The sequence below is a fragment of the Tachyglossus aculeatus genome, chromosome 8 (genome assembly GCF_015852505.1).
Source record: "Tachyglossus aculeatus isolate mTacAcu1 chromosome 8, mTacAcu1.pri, whole genome shotgun sequence".
Lineage (NCBI taxonomy): Eukaryota > Metazoa > Chordata > Mammalia > Monotremata > Tachyglossidae > Tachyglossus > Tachyglossus aculeatus.
This window is the reverse complement of record NC_052073.1, coordinates 4,404,481-4,428,917: the sequence shown is the minus strand read 5'-3', so window position 1 is coordinate 4,428,917 and position 24,437 is coordinate 4,404,481. Positions and strand designations below refer to the sequence as shown.

Sequence of the window (24,437 nt, the reverse complement as noted above, 5' to 3'; positions counted from 1 at the left end):
GGAACACTGTCCTAAGCACTTGGGAGTGTATAATAGAACAATAAATGGACACATTCCCTCCCACAACTAGGTTACAGTGTAGGGATCTCTAAACAGGATCACCCTGTCTTTTTGCACGTCCCATATCTGGCAAAAGAGTTATCTGATCGGGCAATAAAAACGGTAGGTTCAATCATTCATTCGACTGTATTTATTGGGTGCATACTGTGGGCAGAGCACTGGACTAAGCCCCCCACCATCTCTCCTCAAAATGAGGTTGCTTTTTTGTATTGGACTCTCCCAAGCGCTTAATCCAGTGCTCCACACATAGTAAGCGCTCTGTAAAAACAATGGATGGATCGAAGCGATGACGGCACAGAGAGTGTCTTCATCTGTAAAGCAAGGACACAGTACTTTCCATCCTTACCTACACGTGGAGCTCCATGCGAGACAGGGACTGTGTCCAACCTCCTGTGATCTTCTATGTACCCTGGGGCTTAGTACAGTGCTTGGCATCAAGTAAGCACCTAAAAAAATACCACGATTTGTTTTTATTTATTTTACCATAGTTATCTAGCAGCGAGGGGGAAGGCGCACGCACCCACATGCGCGCACCTCGCGATAACTTTCAGTGTTTTTTGGATCATTAGATTTTTGAGTCTTCCTTACACTCTGGCCCGGTTAGACCTCCCCACCCCGAGTGATTTCGGGGAGACCATTTGGGCCGAGACGAAGGAAATAGTTTAGCCTTCCTGCCTGGGAATCCGGCTCCCAGGGCTCTCTGGGAAACATCACCCCCAGCTAGTTTCCCAGGCCTCCAGAGGCCCCGGAGATCTGAGATTATTTGGGGTCCTGAAGTTTCTGGGAGAGTCTCTCCTCCTGCATTCTCGAAGGGTATTTCCGTTGCTTCGCCTCATGCCTCCGCTCTCGTGGTCTAGACCGTCAGCTCGTTTTGGGTGGGGGACATGCCTGCCGATTCTGTTGCGTTGTACTTTCCCAAGTGCTGAGGTACAGTGTTGTGCACATAGTAAGCACCCCATAAATACCATTGATGATCCTCTGGTCGGGCAGATTCGGGTACCGTAAGGGTAGAAGCAGAGAACTGTAGTAATCGGTGGGGAGGGAGCGGGGGGCAGATGGAGCTGAGCCCAGTGGGCCTGAAACTGGTAGTTCTGCCCTTCCGCAGATGTGAAACAAGGTAATAATAATAATAATAATTGTGGTATTTGTTAAGCGCTTACAATGTGCCAGGCACTGTACTAAGCGCTGGATGGAAAGAGATTTCAAGGTTCCTGGAAGGAAGTTGATTTCTTTTTATCTACAGCTTAGGTTGTTTTGAAGTTGGTATTCTCTTCTGGACTGGCATTCTCCTAGACAAATAACTTTGGAACCCTGATGAGCAATATTCTTGCAAAAGACCACTGGATTGGATTATCTGGCCCATTAAAATGAGTGATTCCATCGATCGAATCAGTGGTATTTATTGAGCGCTTCCTGTGAGCTGAGCACTGTACTAAGCACTTGGGAGAGCCCAATATTACAGATAATTACATTATTATCTACAGAGTTGGTAGATACATTCCCTGCCGACAGTTTGTTTACAGTGGCGCGGGGTGGGGGGGACCTGACTGTTATTTAATATAAATGAATAAATTACAGCCACAATAAATAAATTACTGATGATTCCATGTCTGTCTATGCAAAATGCCAGCTGATGCCACCCTCTTTTTGGTTTGTCTTCTCGGCGGGGCCAGGTAGAGCAAGCGATGGCGTTGGGAGTTAGAGTTGTCTCCCGCGGACCTTGCACAATGCCAGTGTCACATCAATCAGCCAATTGTAGTGAGTGCTTAGTGTGTTCAGAGCACTGTATTAAGTGCTTGGGAGAGTACAATGTAATAGACACATTCCCTGCCCACAGTCAATTTACCGAGGGGAGTTCAGATATTAATAGAAATAAATAAATTATGGATATGTACATAAGTGCTTTGGGGCTGGGCGGGGGGATGAATAAAGGGAGCGAGTCAGGGTGACTGTGAGCCCCCCGTGGGACAACCTGATCACCGTGTATCCTCTCTAGCGCTTAGAACAGTGCTCATAGTAAGCGCTTAGCAAATGCCATCATTATTATTGTTATCATTATTATTATTATGAGCTGGGTTCAGGGCAGGGGCCAGAACTGCACCAGAGCCTTTCGGGAGCCTCAGGTGATCTCAGTTCCCCCTAGGTGCTTGGGAAGACCAAGAAGCAAAGAAGCAGAGAAGCAGCGTGGCTCACTGGAAAGAGCCCGGGCTTTGGAGTCAGAGGTCATGGGTTCAAATCCCGGCTCCGCCACTTGTCAGCTGTGTGACTTTGGGCAAGTCACTTCATTTCTCTGTGCCTCAGTTACCTCATCTGGAAAATGGGGATTGTCTGTGAGCCCCACGTGGGACAACTTGATTACCTTGTCTCTACCCCAGCGCTTAGAACAGCGCTTTGCACATAGTAAGCGCTTAATAAATGCCATAAAAAAAAGGAGGAATTGGAGATGCTCACCAGGTGGCACATGTGCTTTCCGTCTGGGCGGCTGCGCTCCCCCTGCCCACGTCTTTTTGTCATCAGGAGGTGGTCACGCCATCGTTGTCGGCTCGCCCGTGTCTTCTTCAAAGGCCACAGGGTCCAGTAGCTGGCCACCACCGCCCCGCGTTGGCCCCAGGGCTCCGGGATGGTCGGTGGGAGCCGGGAGAAAGATCGCTCATCTGTCACCACTCCGGCCTCTGGCCGGATTTCTGGGAGGTTCCGCTCCCCGGGGCCCTCCGGGATGTTACTCCACAGATGTGTTTGGGATCCTCCCTTTCTCATAATAATAAAAAAAATAATAATGATGGTATTAAGCGCTTTCTATGTGCCAAGCACTGGGTAGATACAAGGTCATCGGGTTGTCCCACATGGGGCTCACACTCTTAATCCCCATTTTACAGATGAGGTTACTGAAGCAAAAAGAAGTTACGTGGCTTGCCCAAGGTCACACAGCAGACAGGTTGCAGAGGCGGGATTAGAACCCACATCCTCTGACTCCCAAGCCCATGCTCTTTCCACTAAGCCATGAGGCTTCATCATCATCAGTGATATTTATTGAGCGCCTCTTGTGTGCAGAGTGCTGTACCAAGCGCTTAGGAGAGTACAGTGTAGCAGAGCAGCAGTCACATTATTGTCTGAGAACAAAAGCAATTGCGTGAAAAGGCACTAAAAGACGTGTCATATGATTTATATTCACCCCCAGAACGATGGTATTCTCTTGGCTCAATCACCTGGCCTCTAGTGAGTTTTTCCCAGGGTTGGCAGCGTCCTTCATGGTGATAATGATAATTATTGTGGTAAGCACTGTACTCAGTGCTGGGCTGAGCTACAAGATAGGCCAGGCACAGTGAGTCTGTCATATTTATTGAACGCTTACTGTGTGCAGGTCTTGGGAACCAGCATGGTGTAGTGGCTAGAGCCCAGGCCTGAGTGTCAGAAAGGAGGTCATGAGTTCTAATCCTGGCTCCACCACTTGTCTGCTGTGTGATCTTGGAGACAAGTCACTTCACTTCTCTGGGCCTCAGTTCCCTCATCTGTAAAGTGGGGATTGAGACTGGAGGCCCCATGGAGGACAGGGACTGTGTCCAACCTGATTTGCTTGTATAATAATAATGATAGCATTTGTTAAGCGCTTACTCTGTGCCAAGCACTGTTCAAGCACAGGGGTAGATACAAGGTCATCAGGTTGTCCCACATGGGCCTCACAGTCTTAATCCCCATTTTCCAGATGAGGTCACTGAGGCACAATCAATCAATCAATCGTATTTATTGAGCACTTACTGTGTGCAGAGCACTGTACTAAGCGCTTGGGAAGTACAAGTTGGCAACATGTAGAGACAGTCCCTACCCAACAGTGGGCTTACAGTCTAGAAGGGGGAGACAGGTAAGCACTTAGTAGATACCACGATCATTATTACCAAGTGCTTGGGAGAGTAATATATAACAATAAAGAGATACATTCCCTGCCCATAATCCCTGTTCCACTTAGAGAAGCTGCATGGCCTAGTGACTAGATCACGGGCCTGGGAGTCCAAAGGACCTGGGTTCTAATCCCGGCTCCACCACTTGTCTGCTGTGTGACCTGGTCTAAGTCACTTGACTTCTCTGGGCCTCAGTGACCTCATTTGTAGAATGGGGATTATGACTGTGAACCTCATGTGGGACAGGGATTGGGTCCAACCTGATGAGGACAGTGCTTTGCACATAGTAAGTGCTTAATAAATGCCATTATTATTATTATTATTATTATTATTATTATTATAAGCTTGTATCTACCCCAGCGTTTAGAACAGCTCCTGGCACATAGTAAGCGCTTAATGAATCCCATAAAAAAAAAAAAACAAGTTCCATTTCCTTCTCCGGGGAGTCATTTCCCGCTCGCTTTGCCAGGACCCATCAGATGCGCCTGTTTTGGGAGATGCGATGCGGATCAATCATTTTGCCTAACAAGAACTCTTTGGGAGATTTAAGGGTTAGGGCTCCCAGGATGGTAAAACACAATAAAGAATGTTTTGTTTTCTGGGGTATATTGCTTTGGAATTGATCGAGGCCGTTGAATCTGATCTACAGGAATATCATTACTCCCCAGACAAAATTGGATAAAGGAGCTAGAAAAGATAGACATTCTCATTGCTTTGGTGCCTGACATATAGCCGTCTACAATTAGATTTCTTTGGTCAAATCATTTATTGGATCATCACACAGCAGCTGGCAACCCTGCAAAGTATATTATCTCTGCCGTGTTGACAAGAGTGTTAGGATTTAGTCTTGTTGAAATAAGTTTGAAAATAGTCGTATTTATCATTTACCGGCTAAAGTACAAAAATGTTCTTTGCAGTGCTTTGAAAATCCAATAAGCCTGGATGGGTGTGAATGTCTGTGTGTGCCTCTATAATCAAACTAGCAGAAAGACTGAAAAGCAGTGTGGCTTAGTGGATAGAGCATGGGCCTGGATTCTAATGCCGCTGCTTGTCTGCTGTGTGACCTTGGGCAAGTGACTTCACTTCTCTGGGCCTCAGCTCCTTCATCTGTAGAATGGGGATTAATCAATCAATCAATCAATCGTATTTATTGAGCGCTTACTATGTGCAGAGCACTGTACTAAGCGCTTGGGAAGTACAAATTGGCATCACATAGAGACAGTCCCTACCCAACAGTGGGCTCACAGTCTAAAAGGGGGAGACAGAGAACAGAACCAAACATACCAACAAAATAAAATAAGTAGGATAGAAATGTACAAGTAAAATAAATAGAGTAATAAATATGTACAACCATATATACATATATACAGGATTAAGACCGTGAGCCCCACGTGGGACAACGTGATTACCTTGTGTCTACCTCAGCGCTTATTACAGCGCCTGGCACATAGTAAGAGTTTGACAAATACCATTAAAAAGAAAAAAAGGACTGGGGTGTCTTGGAGGTGTCAGCTGTGAAATGGGGTGTCTCTGAGCGGAGCAGTTAGAAGCAGTGGACAGAAGGGGAGAGGGAAAACTAAGGCAAGGGCATGGAGGGTGGGGAGGTTGGGGCTGAGGGGAGGAGAATAGGAGGAGAGAGAGAGGGGTGGAGACATCTGACCAGTCAACATCAGGGCCCAAGTAGTGAAGGTTGTCCGTTTTTTTATTTTGTTTTGCTTTTTTAATGGTATTTAAGCGCTTACTACGCTCCAGGTGCTCTACTAAGTGCTGGTGTATGGGGTTCACAATCATCCCCACTTGACAGATGAGGTAACTGAGGCCCAGGAAAGCGAAGTGACTTGCCCAAGGTCATGCAGCAGGCAAGCAGCGGAGCTGGGATTAGAACCCAGGTCCTCCTGACTCCCAGGAGAGAAACCGTGGCATTAAAATCTGGAGCTTCACTCTATTTACGACAGGCTGTTTATATCTTTCTCACCAGTCAAAGGTTAAAAGCACTGTGGATGATGTGTACCACTTTGTCCCTGACATACTTTTAATAATAATAATAATAATGATGGTGATGGCACTTGGTAAGTGCTTACTTTGTGCAAATCACTGTTCTAAGCACTGGGATTTCAATTAGAGCTCCATGTAGGGACTGCATCCAACCTGATGAACTCGCATGTACTCCAATCCTTAGAACAGTGCTTGGCACCTAGTAAACACCTAAAGAAAACTAAAATAATAATGGTAATAATAATAACAATAATAATAATGGCAGTTGTCCCATTTCTAAATAACGATACAACAGTAATAATGATGATATTTGTTAAGCACTTACTGTGTGCCAAGCCCTGTTCTAAGCACTTTGGGGAGACACAAGGTAATCAGGTTGTCCCACATGGGGCTCACAGTCTCAATCCCCATTTTGCAGAAGAGGCAACTGAGGCACAGAGCAGTTAAGTGATTTGCCCAACGTCACACCGCTGACAAGTAGCGGAGGCGGGATTATGGTACTTGTTAAGCGCTTACTATGTACCAAACACTGTTCTAAGCACTGGGATAAATACAAGATAGGTTGAATACAGTCCCTGTCCCAAATAGGGCTCGCGCTCTTAATCCCCATTTTGCAGATGAGGTAATGAAGCTCAGAGAAGTGAAGTGACTTACCCAAGGGCACACTGCTGACATGTAGCGGAGCTGGGATTTGAACCCATGACCTTCTGGCTCCCAAGCTCAGGTTCTATCTACTAAGCCACGCCGCTTCTCATACGTATACCTCCTCCGTGGAAGCGTCGCCTTGGGACCGAAGGACTTTAGCTCGGTTACGTCCAGACCGTCCCGACGAGGCCTCGGATGGTTCGTCGTTAAGCCGAGCGTGCGTTAGTGCAGCCGTTGTCCGGGACAGAAACGAGTCGCTTGTGCCAGAAGGTGACTGAACTTTGTGCCAGCCGCCACTTTTTCCCGGTCCCTCGAGTGGTCACAGTCAGACCTCAGTGCACCCAACTCGCAGAAACCCAAACTAGTGACCATTTGGCCTCCCTCCAGTCAATCAATGTTATTTATTGAGGGCTTCTTCTGGGCAGGGCACTGTACTAAGCACTTGGGAGAGGACAGCATGGTAGAGTTGGTAGACACATTCCCTAACCACAAGGATCTTCCATCATCATCATGATCATCAAAAGAAGCAGTGTGGCGCAGTGGAAAGAGCCCGGGCTTGGGAGTCAGAGGACATGGGTTCAAATCCTGACTCCGCCAATCAATCAATCAATCAATCGTATTTATTGAGCCCTATCTCAGACACTCCCCATGTTCATTCATTCATTCAGTCGTATTTATTGAGCACTTACAGTGTGCAGAGCACTGCACTAAGTGCTTGGGAAGTACAAGTTGGCAACATATAGAGACGGTCCCTACCCAACAGTGGGCTCACAGTCTAGAAACAGTGGGCTCACAGTCTAGAAACAGTGGGCTCACAGTCTAGAAATTGTCAGCTATGTGACTTTGGGCAAGTCACTTCACTTCTCTGGGCCTCAGTTCCCTCATCTGTAAAATGGGGATGAAGACTGTGAGCCCCCCGTGGGACAATCTGATCACCTTGTAACCTTCCCAGCGCGTAGAACAGTGCTTTGCACATAGTAACCACTTATTGCCATCATTATTTTTATTATCATTATTATCATCATAATTATGGTACTTGCTAAGCACACTTAGAGAAGCAGCATGGCTCAGTGGCTTAGTGGGAGTCAGAGGACGTGGGTGCTAATCTGACTCTGCTACTTGTCTGCTGTGTGACCTTGGGCAAGCCACTTAACTCTGTGCCTCAGTGACCTCATCTGGATAATGGGGATTAAGACTGTGAGCCTGATTACCTTGTATCTACTCCAATGCTTAGAACAGTGCTTGGCACATAGTAAGCACTTAACAAATATTATTATTATTATTATTATTATCATTATTATTATTATTATTTGTGCCAAGCACTGTTCTAAGTGCTGGGGTAAATACAAGTTAATCAGGTTGGACACAATCATCATCATCAATGTTATTTATTGAGGGCTTCCTCTGTGCAGAGCACTGTGCTAAGTGCTTGAGAGAGTACAGTACAGAAGAGTTGGTAGAAATGATCCCTGACCACAAGGAGCTTCCATCATCATCAATCAATCAATCAATCAATCAATCAGTCGTATTTATTGAGCTCTTACTGTGTGCAGAGCACTGTACTAAGCGCTTGGGAAGTACAAGTTGGCAACATATAGAGACAGTCCCTACCCAACAGTGGGCTCACAGTCATCAGCGCTTAGAACAGTGCTTTGCACATAGTAAGTGCTTAACTGACTGAGCTCCTTGTCTGACTGAGCTCCTTGTCTTCCCTCCCAAACCTTGTCCTCTCCCTGACTTTCCCATCTCTGTTGACGGCACTACCATCCTTCCCGTCTCACAAGCCCGCAACCTTGGTGTCATCCTCGACTCCGCTCTCTCATTCACCCCTCACATCCAAGCCGTCACCGAAACCTGCCGGTCTCAGCTCCGCAACATTGCCAAGCTCCGCCCTTTCCTCTCCATCCAAACCGCTACCCTGCTAATTCAAGCTCTCATCCTATCCCGTCTGGACTACTGCACTAGCCTTCTCTCTGATCTCCCATCCTCGTGTCTCTCTCCACTTCAATCCATACTTCATGCTGCTGCCCGGATTATCTTTGTCCAGAAACGCCCTGGACATATTACTCCCCTCCTCAAAAACCTCCAATGGCTACCGATCAATCTGCGCATCAGGCAGAAACTCCTCACCCTGGGCTTCAAGGCTGTCCATCACCTCGCCCCCTCCTACCTCACCTCCCTTCTCTCCTTCTACTGCCCAGCCCGCACCCTCCGCTCCTCCACCACTAATCTCCTCACTGTACCTCGCTCTCGCCTGTCCCGCCATCGACCCCCGGCCCACGTCATCCCCCGGGCCTGGAATGCCCTCCCTCTGCCCATCCGCCAAGCTCGCTCTCTTCCTCCCTTCAAGGCCCTGCTGAGAGCTCACCTCCTCCAGGAGGCCTTCCCAGACTGAGCCCCTTCTTTCCTCTCCCCCTCGTCCCCCTCTCCATCCCCCCCGTCTTACCTCCTTCCCTTCCCCACAGCACCTGTATATATGGTTGTACATATTTATTACTCTATTTATTTATTTATTTTACTTGTACATTTCTATCCTACTTATTTTATTTTGTTGGTATGTTTGGTTCTGTTCTCTGTCTCCCCCTTTTAGACTGTGAGCCCACTGTTGGGTAGGGACTGTCTCTATGTGATGCCAATTTGTACTTCCCAAGCGCTTAGTACAGTGCTCTGCACATAGTAAGCGCTCAATAAATACGATTGATTGATTGATTGATTAACAAATACCATCGTTATTATCAGTGGTATTTATTGAGCGCTCCCTGTGTCCTGCAGAGCACTGCAGTAAGCACTAAGAAGAGGACAGACAATACAGTAGGGTTGGTAGAAATGTTCATCATTATCAGTGGCATTTATTGAGCGCTTCCTAGGAGCAGAGCACTGTTGGGAGAGTACAACAGAGTCGGTAGGTAGGTTCCCAGCCCACAACGAGCTTACAGTCTAGGAGGGTCACGTCTAGAGGGAGAGGAATCGTAGAGTCTCGCCAACCATGGGGTGGCAATGGGTAACAACAGGGCATTGATGACTGGCCCTTATACCATTTTCAGAAGGCAGCTGAGTTCTGGAACCAGCCACGCACATTCCCCTTTGGTCCAGGGGTGTTTGTTCGTTTATTCATTCAACCAGTCATATTTATTGAGCACTTACTGTGTGTAGAGCACTGTACTAAGCTCTTGGGACAGTATAATATCAGAATAAACAGACACATTCCCTGTCCACAATGAGCTCACAGACTAGAGGCGGAGAGGCAGACATTAATAGAAATAAATAAAATTAGAGATATGTAGATAAGTGCTGTGGAGCTGGGAAGGGGGGATGAAGAAAGGGAGGAAATCAGGGCGACTCAGAAGGGAGTGGGAGAAGAGGCAAGGGGGGAGGTTAGAATGATTGTGCTCTTACGGGCTCGTACCCGGCTCGTTTTTAGATTAGACGCCTTGGAAAAGGAGAGGAAAATCCCCGCTCCCCTGGGCTTGAGGGTCCGGGAGGATGGTGACAAAGATGGTGGCCTCTAGGGAGGATTTGTTCCTAGATGGAGCCTCGACCCTTGTGCAGCCATGTTCATAATAATAATAAATAATGATGGCATTTGTTAAGCGCTTACTATGTGCAAAGCACTGTTCTAAGCGCTGGGGGGGATGCAAGGTGATCAGGTTGTCCCACGTGGGGCTCACAGTCTTAATTCCCCATTTTACAGATGAGGTAACAGGCGCAGAGAAGTTAAGTGACTTGCCCAAGGTCACACAGCAGACACGTGGAGGAGCTGGGTTTCGAATCCACGACCTCTGACTCCAAAGCCCGAGCTCTTTCCACTGAGCCACGCTGCTTCGGCTGTGGTGGTGGTGGGGATTCACAGTCTTTTAGACTGTGAGCCCACTGTTGGGTAGGGACTGTCTCTATATGTTGCCAATTTGTACTTCCCAAGCGCTTAGTACAGTGCTCTGCACATAGTAAGCGCTCAATAAATGCGATTGATTGATTGATCTCTGGGGGTACCTGAAGTCACACGGCAGGCAAGGGGAGGTGCTGGGATCACAGCCCAGGTCCTTCTGATTCCTAGCCATGTGCTGTATTGTCACGCAGTTCATTCAGTCATGTTTATTGAGCGCTTACTGGAAGCAGAGCACTGTACTGAGCTCTTGGGAAAGTACAATAGAACAGTAAACAGACACATTCCCTGCCCACAATGAGTTATCTTCCACGCTGATTCACCTCGGTAACTAAAGGTGTACAGTGATAAAGGAAACTTTGCTCCAGAATGCACCATTCATATCCTTTTCGGTACATAGACTGGCCATTTTAGACAGTGTGTGTGTATATCTGTTCATATTGTCTTGTAATTCGAACCGGCAATGCCCATGTTTCAAAGAAGATGTGAAGTATCTGACTGCAAAAAAACCAAAGTTGCCCATTGAACTTGGGAAGTTCCACAGGAGAATCTGTCTGTGGATTGTCGTCAACATCATCCTTTTCTACAGGTGCATCCTTCGCACTCCACCCCTTCTGCGTCTACCGCGGGTCCATCCTGCTGCCTCACATCCTTCTCCTTTCTCATCCCTTAGGTATGGATGACCGAGGAGGTCCAGCATCTTGGGGAACGAGCGGTCAGCTGAGTCCCTCCTACGACTCCTCTAGGGTAAGTTTGCCCGTCACCGCGGGATGGAAACGTGTCGGGAGGGTGAACAGAGACATTATTGGTGACTCCGGGAAGAACCCCCGGTTGTCCTGACGTTCCCAGGAAATCCGTTCGGGTGAGCAAAGTGGATTTTACCCGCTCTCTGTAAACTGCTGCCATGTTTTGTCTCAGAGGGGTTGCCCCTTGGTGTGACCGCTGAGGATGCCACTTCTTCTGTTGGTGTCCCATAATCCTCAGGGCTTTGGGTCATTCATTCATTCATTCAATCGTTATTTATTGAGCGCTTACTGTGTGCAGGGCACTGTACTAAGCGCTTGGGAAGTACAAGTTGGCAACATATAGGGACGGTCCCTACCCAACAGTGGGCTCACAGTCTTGGAGAAGTAGCATGGCTCAGTGGAAAGAGCACAGGCTTTGGAGTCAGAGTCATGGGTTCAAATCCCAGCTCCACCAATTGTCAGATGTGTTACTTCGGGCAAGTCACTTAGCTTCTCTGTGCCTCAGTTACCTCATCTGTAAAATGGGGGTGAAGACTGTGAGCCCCCAGTGGGACAACCTGATCACCTTGTAACCTCCCCAGTGCTTAGAACAGTGCTTTGCACGTAGTAAGAGCTTAATAAATGCCATTATTGTTATTATTATTATTATTATTAAGAGCTTAAAGGAGAACTGGATTCCATGGTCCCATTGGCTCTCCCTCCTTGTGATCCAGTGACAAGCCCTTGGGGGATGATTGGAGAAGGGGCTGGTCTCACTCCAAGGACCCTTCTTCCCCAAGGCTTGGTTATAATAATAATAATAATAATAATGATGGTATTTGTTAAGCGCTTACTATGTGCAAAGCACTGTTCTAAGCGCTGGGGAAGATACAAGGTTATCAGGTTGTCCCACAGGGGGCTCACAGTCTTAGTCCCCATTTTACAGATGAGGGAACTGAGGCCCAGAGAAGTTAAGTGACTTGCCCAAAGTCACACAGCTGACAAGTGGCAGAGCTGGGATCTGGGTTATCATCATCATCACCATCAATCGTATTTATTGAGCGCTTACTGTGTGCAGAGCACTATACTAAGCGCTTGGGAAGTACAAGTTGGCAACATATAGAGACAGTCCCTACCCGACAGTGGGCTCACAGTCTAAAAGGGGGTCCCGGAAGGTGCCATCTTGACCACAGAGGGATATTTTAACAGAAGCATATGTTTCCTCAAGGCTGTCGCGTAGGAGGAGTCCAAGCTGAGCCCCATTCATGTTCTGCCTCTTTCAGCAAGTGTGAGAATCCACCGTCCTGTTTTACCATCCCCGGCCACTCAACGCATGAACTTTCCGCTCACCACCCCTTCAAATTATTTTCGTGCAATGTGTGGGCAGGGAGCTTGTCTGCCGGCTGTGTTGTATCATACCCTCCCAAGCGTTTCGTACAGTGCTCTGTGTCCAGGAAGCGCTCGCCAAATACCCGCGATGAGAAGGGCTCACCGGGAGAGAAGAGGTTGAAGGCGAGTACAGAGAAAAACCAGGAGCGTTGTCAGTAGGGTGTCAGGCCCATGATCCTTCCAGCCCAGGATTCTGCCGCTGAGGGTGGTACCAGGGAACTGGGAGAAGCCCGCGGCAGTTGCCCTCCAGGTCACCCACTCTCCTGATTAGGAAGAAACCATCCAGAACTCTACAGCCCAACCAGGGAGGGTACGGTGCTCTAGCACTTAGTACAAGGGTTAAAACAGTGTGGCTTCATCATCATCATCATCATCAATCATATTTATTGAGCGCTTACTATGTGCAGAGCACTGTACTAAGCGCTTGGGAAGTACAAATTGGCAACATATAGAGACAGTCCCTACCCAACATTGGGCTCACAGTCTAAAAGGGGGAGACAGAGAACAAAACCAAACATACTAACAAAATAAAATAAATAGAATAGATATGTACAAGTAAAATAAATAAATAGAGTAATAAATATGTACAAACATATATACATATATATAGGTGCTGTGGGGAAGGGAAGGAGGTAAGATGGGGGGATGGAGAGGGGGAGAGGAAGGAAGGGGCTCAGTCTGGGAAGGCCTCCTGGAGGAGGTGAGCTCTCAGCAGGGCCTTGAAGGGAGGAAGAGAGCTAGCTTGGTGGATGGGCAGAGGGAGGGCATTCCATGCCCGGGGGATGACGTGGGCCGGGGGTCGATGGCGGGACAGGCGAGAACGAGGTACGGTGGCTTAGTGGATAGAGCACGGACCTGGGAGTTGGAAGGACCTGGGATCTAATCCTGGCTCAGCCACATGTCGGCTGTGTGACCTTGGTCAAGTCACTTCACTTCCCTGGGCCTCAGTTACCTCAACTGCAAAATGGGGATGAAGAGTGTGAGCTGTATGTGGGACAGGGACTGTTTCCAACCTGTTTATCTTGTGCTTAGAACAGTGCTTGGCGCATAGTAAGACCTCAACAAGTACCATAATCATTAATGAGTAACATAATAATTACTATTAGTAATAATGATAGCATTTATTAAGGGCTTACTATGTGCAAAGCACTGTTCTAAGCGCTGAGGGGGGATACAAGGTGATCAGGTTGTCCCACGGGAGACTCACAGTCTTCATCCCCATTTTACAGATGAGGGAACTGAGGCCCAGAGAAGTTAAGTGACTTTCCCACAGTCACACAGCTGACAGTTCACGACCTCTGACTCCAAAGCCCGGGCTCTTTCCACTGAGCCACGCTGCTTCTCTTAGTAGTAGAAGTACTTTGCATTGCACAGAGTAAATGCTCAATAAATATCGAAACTTAGTCCTGGAGTATAGAAGTCGAATTGGGGCCTCCCCCCAGCCCCCGGCTCAGGATCTGTAGTCTGAGGTACAGAGTGGTACAGTGCTCTGCGCACAGTAAGCACTCAATAAATTCGATTGACTGAATGAGTGAATGAATGATTAAGGGATCACTCTCCACAAGGCTGAAGGTGCCAACTGATTTCATTCATTCAATCGTATTTATTGATCGCTTACTGTATGCAGAGCACTGTACTAAGTGCCTCTTGATGACAGGGAGAAGTCAACGGCGTTTTCCCGGGAGCATCCATGGAACCACCGGTCGGGCGATCCCTCTCTTGGAGCTCTCGGAGGGAGGAAGGAGGGGCTCGAGATCCCACTAGAGTCACCTTTCATTCATTTATTCAGTCACATTTATCGAGCACTTACTGTGTACAGAGCACTGTACTCAGTGCTTGGAAGAGGGCAGTGAAACAAAAAACGACATTCTGTTTGTGAACTTGAAACTTCTCATGTTTTTCTGAGGCGTGCAGTCAAGCGTTTGTTCTCGCTTCTGTAACAGAAAGCGCTTAATGGACACATCTCCTGGTGCGTGAAACCTCTGCTGTCTTCTGCCTGCAGCGTTCATGTAAATAAAACGCCCCAAAATTTAACTGACATCCAAGCCCTCGAGCAGGTCCGATCATAGTTCCCTGTCAGATTCACACTCCCCGCTCCTGTTTCAGCTCGGGTTCGGGGGAACGGAGTGGGAGGGGATCACCCCTTGGTGGTTGGGAGGGAGTGTGAGTGTCCCAAAGTTGGGTGGGAAGGCAGGGGAACGATGAATAATCATCGGGGTATTTAATAATTGTGGTGTTTGTTAAGCGCTTACTATATGCCAGGCAATGTACTAAGTGCCGGGGAGGATATAAGCAAATTGGGTTGGACACAGTCCCTGTCCCACGTGGGGTTAGTGTCACTCCCCATTTTACAGATGGGGTCACTGAGGCCCAGAGAAGTGAAGGGACTTGCGCAAGGTCACATAGCAGACAAGTGGCAGAGCCAGGATTAGAACCCATGGCCTTCTGTCTCCCAGATCGTGATCTAGTCACTATGCCATGCTGTTTCCCCGATTCCCGATCTCTCCAAAACTTTAGGCTTGGTTGTCCGGGCCTCCCTGATTGATTGAGGTCCTGCTTGGGGGCTGACCTTGAACTTATTGGATCATTCTTCCTTGGATAACTCTCTTAGACTGTGAGCCCACTGTTGGATAGGGACTGTCTCTATATGTTGCCAGCTTGTACTTCCCAAGCGCTTAGTACAGTGCTCTGCACACAGTAAGCGCTCAATAAATACGATTGATTGATTGATTGATTTTAGATTATAAGCTCACTGTGGGCAAGGATCATGTCTGTCGACTGTCCTGTATTATTCTTCCCCCAAGTGCCTTAGGACACATCTGTAATTTATTTTATTTATATTAATGTCTGTCTCCCTCTCTAGACTGTAAGCTCTTTGTGGGTGTGGAGTGTGTGTTTATCATTAGATTGTACTCTCCCAGGCACCTAGTACAGTGCTCTGCCCCCAGTAAGTGCCCAACAAATATGATTGACTGACTGACAGATCTAGTGGAGAGAGCACAGGCCCTGGAGTTAGAAGGACTTGGGTTCTAATCCCAGCTCTGCCAATTCATTCAATCGTATTTATTGAGCACTCAATAAATATGAATGAATGAATGAGCACTTACTGTGTGCAGAGCACTGTACTAAGCGCTTGGGAAGTACAAGTTGGCAACATATAGAGACGGTCCCTACCCAACAATGGGCTCACAATCTAGAAGGGGGACACAATTGCTTGCTTTGTGACCTTGGGCCAGTCACTTCACTTCTCTGTGCCTCAGTTTCTTGAGCTATTAAGTAGGGATATTTGTCCTCCCTCCTACTTAGACTCTGAGCCCCGTGTGAGGCAGATACTGTTCTAATTAGGTTCTAATTAGGTCGTATCTTTAGAAAGTTTGGTGGTTCATGCCCACCCAGGGATGGTGGCTTTATAGTGAAGCAGTGTGGCTCAGTGTAAAGAGCATGGGCTTGGGAGTCAGAGGTCATGGGTTCCAATGCCGGCTCTGCCACTTGTCAGCTGTGTGATTTTGGGCAAGTCACTTAACTTCTCTGTGCTGTAGTTACCTCATCTGTAAAATGGGGATTAACTGTGAGCCCTTTAGAGGACAACCTGATTGCCTTGTATCCCCCCCAGCGCTTAGAACAGTGCTTGACACATAATAAGCGCTTAACAAATGCCATTATTATTATAGTAAGTTCTTACCATAGCACCCCCAAATCAGAATTATTGATTATCAACCACACCCAGCATCTGATAGGTGATCTTCTGCCTGACGCATCAGGCAGAAACTCCTCACCCTGGGCTTCAAGGCTGTCCATCCCCTCGCCCCCTCCTACCTCACCTCCCTTCTCTCCTTCTCCAGCCCAGCCCGCACCCTCCGCTTCTCTGCTGCTATCCTCCTCACCGTGCCTCGTTCTCGCCTGTCCCGCCATCGACCCCCGGCCCACGTCCTCCCCCTGGCCTGGAATGCCCTCCCTCCCCACATCCGCCAAGCTAGCTCTCTTCCTCTCTTCAAGGCCCTACTGAGAGCTCACCTCCTCCAGGAGGCCTTCCCAGACTGAGCCCCCTCCTTCCTCTCCCCCTCCGCCCCCTCTCCATCACCCTCGTCTTACCTCCTTCCCTTCCCCACAGCACCTGTATATATGTATATATGTTTATACGTATTTATTACTCTATTTTATTTGTACATATCTATTCTATTTATTTTATTTTGTTAATATGTTTTGTTTTGTTCTCTGTCACCCCCCTTCTCGACTGTGAGCCCACTGTTGGGTAGGGACCGTCTCTATATGTTGCCAACTTGTACTTCCCAAGCGCTTAGTACAGTGCTCTGCACACAGTAAGTGCTCAATAAATACGATTGATTGATTGATAGATCTTACCATGGAGCCAGAAGAGGTGGATCTTGGTTTGGAGATGATTCTTGAAACCTTAGTTATTTTTAGGTTCACGCAATTCAGCAAATTAAATGCACAGCCCCATGTCCACTATCACCTTGCCCTCTCCTACCTCACCTCGCTACTCTCCTATTCCAACCCTGCCTGCGCACTTCTCTCTCCTGGTGCTAACCTTCTCGCTGTACCTCGATCTAGTCAGTCTCTCCGCCGACCTCTAACCCACGTCTTCCCTCTGGCCAGGAACGAAAACCTTCCTTCCTCAAATCCAACAGACAATAACTCTCCCCTCCTTCAAAGCCTTTTATTGAAAGCCCATCTCCTCCAAGAGGCCTTCCCTGACTAAGCCCTCCTTTCCTCTTCTCTCACTCCATTCTGCATCATCCTGATTTGCCTCTCCACTAATGTACATATCTGTAATTTATTTGTATTAATGTCCTTCTCCCCCTCTAGACTCTAAACTTGTTGTGGGCAGGGAGTATCTGTTTATTGTTGAATTGTACTCTCCCAGGCACTTAGTATAGTGCTGTGCACACAGTAAGCACCTAATAAATGTGCTTGAATGAGGACGCGGAAGGCCTGGTGTGGAATGGAGCTGGGCTCTCTGCCCGCTCTTGCATAGCTGCTGTGACTCAAAGGTGCCCTGGCAGCTAAGATGCCAACTGCACCCAGAACTAAACGTGTCCCACTCCAGTCAGTCATTCATCCCTATTTTATTGAGCGCTTACTGTGTGCAGAACACTGTACTAAGTGCTTGGGAGACGACAACATAACAATTAAACAGCATGGCTCAGTGGAAAGTGCACGGGCTTTGGAGTCAGAGGTCACGGGTTCGAACCCCGACTCTGCCATGTGTCTGCTGTGTGATCTTGGGCAAGTCACTTAACTTCTCTGGGCCTCAGTTACCTCATCTGTAAAATGGGGATTAAGACTGTGAGCCCCATGTGGGACAACCTGATCACCCTGTATCCTCCCCAGCGCTTAGAACAGTGCTTTGCACATAGTAAGCGCTTAACAAATGCCAGTTATTATTATTATTATTATTAAACGGACACATTCCTATCCTCCACGAGCTTACAGTGACCTAACTGTGCCATAGTTATGCGACCCAGCTCACCTCCTCCAGGAGGCCTTCCCAGACTGAGCCCCCTCCTTCCTCTCCCCCTTGCCCCCCAATCCTCCGTCTTACCTCCTTCCCTTCATCATCATCAATCGTATTTATTGAGCGCTTACTGTGTGCAGAGCACTGTACTAAGCGCTTGGAAAGTACAAATTGGCAACATATAGAGACAGTCCCTACCCAACAGTGGGCTCACAGTCTAAAAGAGTGGGCTCACAGTCTACTGCACCTCCTGCACCTGTAATAAATATGTACAAACATATGTATATATGTTTGTACATATTTATTACTCTTTATTTATTTATTTATTTTACTTGTACATATCTATTCTATTTATTTTATTTTGTTAATATGTTTGGTTTTGTTCTCTGTCTCCCCCTTCTAGACTGTGAGCCCACTGTTGGGTAGGGACTGTCTCTATATGTTGCCAACTTGTACTTCCCAAGCGCTTAGTACAGTGCTGTGCACACAGTAAGCGCTCAATAAATATGATTGATTGATTGATTTCATTCATTACGGCTAATAAGCTGCCCGCTGCCTTTTTTTTTTTCTTCTTTTTTAAGATATTTGTTAAGTGTTTACTATGTGCCAGGCATGGTACAAAGTTCTGGAGTAAACCGTTTGGACACAGTCCTTGTCCCACCTGGCCTAGTGGCCAGAACCCGGGCCTGGGAATCAGAAGGTCGTGGGTTCTAATCCTGGCTCCACCACTTGTCTGCTGGGTGGCCTTGGGCAAGTCGCTTCACGTCTCTGGGCCTCAGTTACCACGTCTGTAAAATGGGGATTGAGACTGTGAACCCCATGTGGAATAGGGACTATGTCCAACCTGATTTGTGTCCTCCCCAGCGCTTAGAACAGTGCTTTGCACATAGTAAGCGCTTAACAAATACCATCATTATTATTATTATTTGCTTGTATCCACCCCAGCGCTTAGTATAGTGCCTGGTACAAAGTAAGCACTTAACAAATACCATCATCATCAATCCCGATTTTACAGATGAGGGAACTGAGGCACAGAGAAGTGAAACAGCTTGCCTGAGGTCACCCAGCAGAAGCCGTGGAGACAGGATCCCTCCTCCAACATTACCATCCTGATTTCCCACTACAACCCAGCCGAAATACTTTGCTCATATAGTCATCATCATCATCATCAATCATATTTATTGAGCATTTACTGTGTGTAGAGCACTGTACTAAGCGCTTGGGAAGTACAAATTGGCAACGTAAAGAGACAGTCCCTACCCAACAGTGGGCTCACAGTCTAAAAGGGGGAGGCAGAGAACAAAACCAAACATACTAACAAAATAAAATAAATAGAATAGATATGCACAAGCAAAATAAATAGAGTAATAAATATGTACAAACATATATACATATATACAGGTGCTGTGGGGAGGGGAAGGAGGTAAGATGGGGGGATGGAGAGGGGGATGCCAACCTACTCACTGTACTTCAATCTCATCTCTCTCGCCAACATCCCCTTGTCTACGTCCTACCTTTGGCCTGGACACCTTCCCTCTTCATATCTGACAGAAGATCTCTTGCCCCACATTCAAAAACCTTAATAAAAGCACATCTCCTCCAGGACCCCTTCGAGACTGTGAACCCGCTGTTGGGGAGGGACCGTCTCTATACGTTGCCAACTTGTACTTCCCAAGCGCTCAGTACAGTGCTCTGCACACAGTAAGCGCTCAATAAATAGGATTGAATGAATGAATGAATGAACCCAGGTCCTTCAACTCCCTGCAGGGGCTGTTTCCACTGGCCACAAGGCTTCTCAGCCTTTGATCTTGGGCCTCTCTGTTGTCGGTGATATCCTTTTATCCCATCCAAGAGGCACTCCTTAAATTCCAGGGAATGGGTGGAGGGGGAAGGGCAGGTGTCAGCTTCTCCCCCTCATCATTTCCTAGTCTCCCCCTTCCTCAAGCCTCTCAAGGTCTTTTTCTCTCCTTCCTTGCTCTCGTGTAGCTGGTAACCCTGATAAGCAGCGTGGCTCAGTGGAAAGAGCCCGGGCTTTGGAGTCAGGGGTCATGGGTTCGAATCCCAGCTCTGCCACTTGTCAGCTGTGTGGCTTTGGGCAAGTCACTTAGCTTCTCTGTGCCTCAGTTCCCTCATCTGTAAAATGGGGATGAAGACTGTGAGCCCCCCGTGGGACAACCTGATCACCTTGTAACCTCCCCAGTGCTTAGAACAGTGCTTTGCACATAGTAAGCGCTTAATAAATGCCATCATCATCATCATCATCATCTCCTTGTAACCTCCCCAGTGCTTAGAACAGTGCTTTGCACATAGTAAGCGCTTAATGCCATCATCATCATCATCATCTCCTTGTAACCTCCCCAGCACTTAGAACAGTGCTTTGCACATAGTAAGCACTTAATAAATGCCGTCATTATTATTATTATTATTATTAACCCCTTTCCCCCTGCACTCTGCCCTTGACATATCCCACAGTTTTCTATTTAATAATAATAATGATGGCATTTGTTAAGTGCTTACTATGTGCAAAGCACTGTTATAAGCACTGGGGGGGGACACAAGGTGATCAGGTTGTCCCACGTGGGGCTCACAGTCTTAATCCCCATTTTACAGACAAGCTAACTGAGGTACCGAGAAGCTAAGTGAGTTGCCCAAGGTCACACAGCTAACAATTGGTGGAGCTGAGAGTAGAACCCATGACCTCTGACTCCCAAGCCTGTGCTCCTTCCACTGAGCCATGCGCTTCTCACTCACTCACGATATTTCTGCTACCTCGCCTTCTCAGACATCTTTGCCTGCCTCACACAGAGAACTGCCCTAGTCTCTAGGAGGAGCTAGAGCAGTCAATCAATCAGTGGTATTTGTTGAGCACTTACTATGTGCAGAGCACTGTACTGAGCGCTGGGAGGGTCCAAGGCAGCAGAGTTAGCGGGTACGTCCCTTGCCCTTCAAAGCACTCCCAAACTAAGCTCCCCCTTTCCTCTTCTCCCACTCCCTTCTGCGTCACCCTGACTTGTTCCCTTTCTTCATCCCTTCTCCCAGCCCCACAGCACTTATGTATATATGTGTCATTTATTAATAATAATAATAATAACAATGTTGGTATTTAAGTGCTTACTATGTGCCAAGCACTGTTCTAAGCACTGGATGGGATACAGGATAATCAGGGTTGTCCCCTGTGGGGCTCACAGTCTTAATCCCTACTTTACAGATGAGGGGACTGAGGCACAGAGAAGTTAAGTGACTTGCCCAAAGTCACACAGCTGACAGATGGCAGAGCCGGGATTTATTTATTTCTATTGGTGTCCATCTCCCCCTCTAAACTCCAAGCCTGCTGTGGGCAGGGAATATGTCAGTTTATTGTCATACTCTGCTCTTCCCAGTGCTTAGTATAGTGCTCTGCACACAGTGAGGGCTCAGTAAATACAATTGAATGAATGAACATGCCTACCCTCCAGAGGGGGAGACCGACATTACTATAAATCAGTAATTTTTATTAGATAATTTCAAGATCGGAACATAATCAATCAATCAATCGTATTTATTGAGCGCTTACTGTGTGCAGAGCACTGTACTAAGCGCTTGGGAAGTACAAGTTGGCAACATGTAGAGACAGTCCCTACCCAACAGTGGGCTCACAGTCTAAAAACATAAGTGCTAGGAACATAAGTACTATGTGTACATATAATTCTGTTTATTTGTGTTGATGCCTGTTTACTTGTTTTGATGTCTGTTTCCCCCCATCTAGACTGTGAGCCCGTTGTGGGCAGGGATTGTCTCTCTTTGTTGCTGATTTCCAAACTTTCCAAACAGTACAGTGCTGTGCATACAGTAAGCTCTCCATAAATACAGTTGAATGAATGAATGTTGGGACCGTCTCTATATGTTGCCAACCTGTACTTCCCAAGCACTTAGTACAGTGCTCTGCACACAGTAAGCGCTCAATAAGTACAACTGAATGAATGAATGACTGATTGAGGGTGGGGGCGAAGAGCAGATGCCTAAAGGTCCCAGACCTGCATGGATCACACAGAAGGGAGGCAGAGATGGGGAAAAGAGAGATTAGTCGGAGAAGACAGCTTGGAGGAGATGGAACGACCCAAATAGTGGTGTGGCATATGTGGAGAGGGAGGACCTTGGAAAGGGAAGAAAAGGAAGACATGATCCTTACCCTCGTGGAGCTCATGAAGGCTTTTTTGTGTCCTAGTCGTTCCTATTTATTGTATGTTTGGCAAGAGTCTCCTCAGTGAGGTTTTTCAACTCCAGTAATAATAGTTGTATTTGTTAAGAACTTCCAGGTACTGTCCGTCTCTCCCTCTAGACTGTGAGCTTGTTAAGGGCAGGCAGAGCACACTGCAACAAAATTAGCAGGCAAGTTTCCTTCCCCTTCCTGTGTAGAGACAATCTGTCTTTTGTTGTGTGGTAGGATCTTTCTAGACTGTAAGGTCGTTGTGGGCAGGGAACGTCGCTACCAACCCTGTTGCATCATGCTCTCCCAAGTGCTTAGTCCAGTGCCCCGCACCCCGTAAGTGCTTGATAAATACCGTTAATGGATCGATTGGTAATTTCACTTCTGCCTTGTTGTCTGTTGGTCGTTATGCAATGTCTGCTCGAAAAGAATGATGATTGACATATTTGTTGAGCTCTGTGTACCAAGCGCTGGTCTAACAGCTGGGGTAGTTGTAAGATAATCAGATAATAATAATTGTGGTATTTGTTAGGCGCTTATGGTGTGTCAGGCACTGGACTAAGCCCTGGGGTAAATACAAGATAATTGGGTTGGACGTAGTCCCTGCCCCACACTGGGCTCACAGTCTTCATCCCCATTTTACAGATGAGGTAACTGAGGCCCAGAAAAGTGAAATGACTTGCCCAGAGGCACACAGCAGACCAATGGGAAGCAACATGGCTCAGTGGAAATAGCACAGGCTTGGGAGTCAGAGTTCATTGGTTCAAATCCCGGCTCTGCCATTTGTCAGCTGTGTGACTTGGGGCACGTCGCTTAACTTCTCTGGCCCTCAGTTACCTCATCTGTAAAATGGGGTTGAAGACTGTGAGCCCCGCCGGGACAACCTGATCACCTTGTAACCTCCCCAGCGCTTAGAACAGTGCTTTGCACATAGTAAGCACTTAATAAATGCCATTATTATTGTTATTGTGTGGCAGAGCCGGGATTAGAATCAATCAGTCAATCGTATTTATTGAGCGCTTACTGTGTGCAGAGCACTGTACTAAGCGCTTGGGAAGTACAAGTTGGCAACATATAGAGACAGTCCCTACCCAACAGTGGGCTCACAGTCTAAAAGGGGGAGGCAGAGAACAGAACCAAACATACTAACAAAATAAAATAAATAGAATAGATATGTACAAGTAAAATAAATAAATAAATAGAGTAACAAATATGTACAAACATATATACATATATACAGGTGCTGTGGGGAAGGGAAGGAGGTAAGATGGGGGGGATGGAGAGGGGGACGATGGGGAGAGGAAGGAAGGGGCTCAGTCTGGGAAGGCCTCCTGGAGGAGGTGAACCCACATCCTCTGAGTTCCAGGCCCTTGTGATTCCCAGGCACGTGCTCTATCCACTAGGCCATGCTCCTTCCCTAAGTCCCAGACCCTCATGTGTACTGATCACATGCATGTATTAAGCTGATCAGACCCAGTCCCTGCCTCACATGTATTGGAGTATTGAATCCCCAAGTTGAGGAAGCTGAGGCTGTGAGAAGTCGGACTTGCCCAGGGTCACACAGCAGGCAAGAGGCAAAGAAGGGATTCGATCCCAGGTCGCCTGACCCCCACGCCCCTGCTCTTTCCACTAGGCCTCGCCGCTCTCCTGATCGTAATATGCCGGGCTAGTCCTCCCGTGGCAGGTGAACCCCAGTTTTCAGCCAGCAGTTATCCGAGACTCGGATGGGATGCCTCGAGCGCTTCCCCTGACCTCCCGGCTTGCGATTTCCCAATTTCAGCCGACCAGACAGCTGCCCGTTGTCATCCATTCTCCTCATGTGCCCCAGCCTGTGGAGCCATGGGGCAGCGTGACATTGCTACCTTCATTCCACCCCTTCCGCACTGGGGCTTCGACTGCTGCTGGGAGAAGGGCCGGGCGAGGCCCATGTGGGACAGGGACTGTCGTGGATCTGCCTCGGCGCTCAGTACAGCGTGTGGCACACAGTAAGCACTTCACACAGTGACGCAGATCATTGCTGCTGATGAACCTGCTCAAGGAGTTGGAAGCAGCAACCTGGGCATGAGTTGATTAGGGCTACAACAGTGGTGGGGTTGGAGGGTGGAGGGGGGGTCCTCCAGATTGTAAACGTCTTGTGGGGGCAGGGATCATATCCACCAACTCTATCCTATTGATCTCTCTC

At 47.7% G+C, this 24,437-nt stretch overlaps 1 protein-coding gene across 5 annotated transcripts in view; it reads left to right on the top strand.

Moving 5' to 3' along the window:
- Positions 1 to 24,437, top strand: part of TCF12 (transcription factor 12) — a 321,095-nt gene that overhangs the window by 112,415 nt on the left and 184,243 nt on the right. For all 5 annotated transcript variants that reach the window (XM_038750651.1, XM_038750650.1, XM_038750654.1 and 2 more), the window contains exon 3: positions 11,153 to 11,226. In XM_038750651.1, coding sequence (XP_038606579.1) covers positions 11,153 to 11,226 — 74 coding nt within the window. The remainder of the gene's footprint in view (positions 1 to 11,152; positions 11,227 to 24,437) is intronic.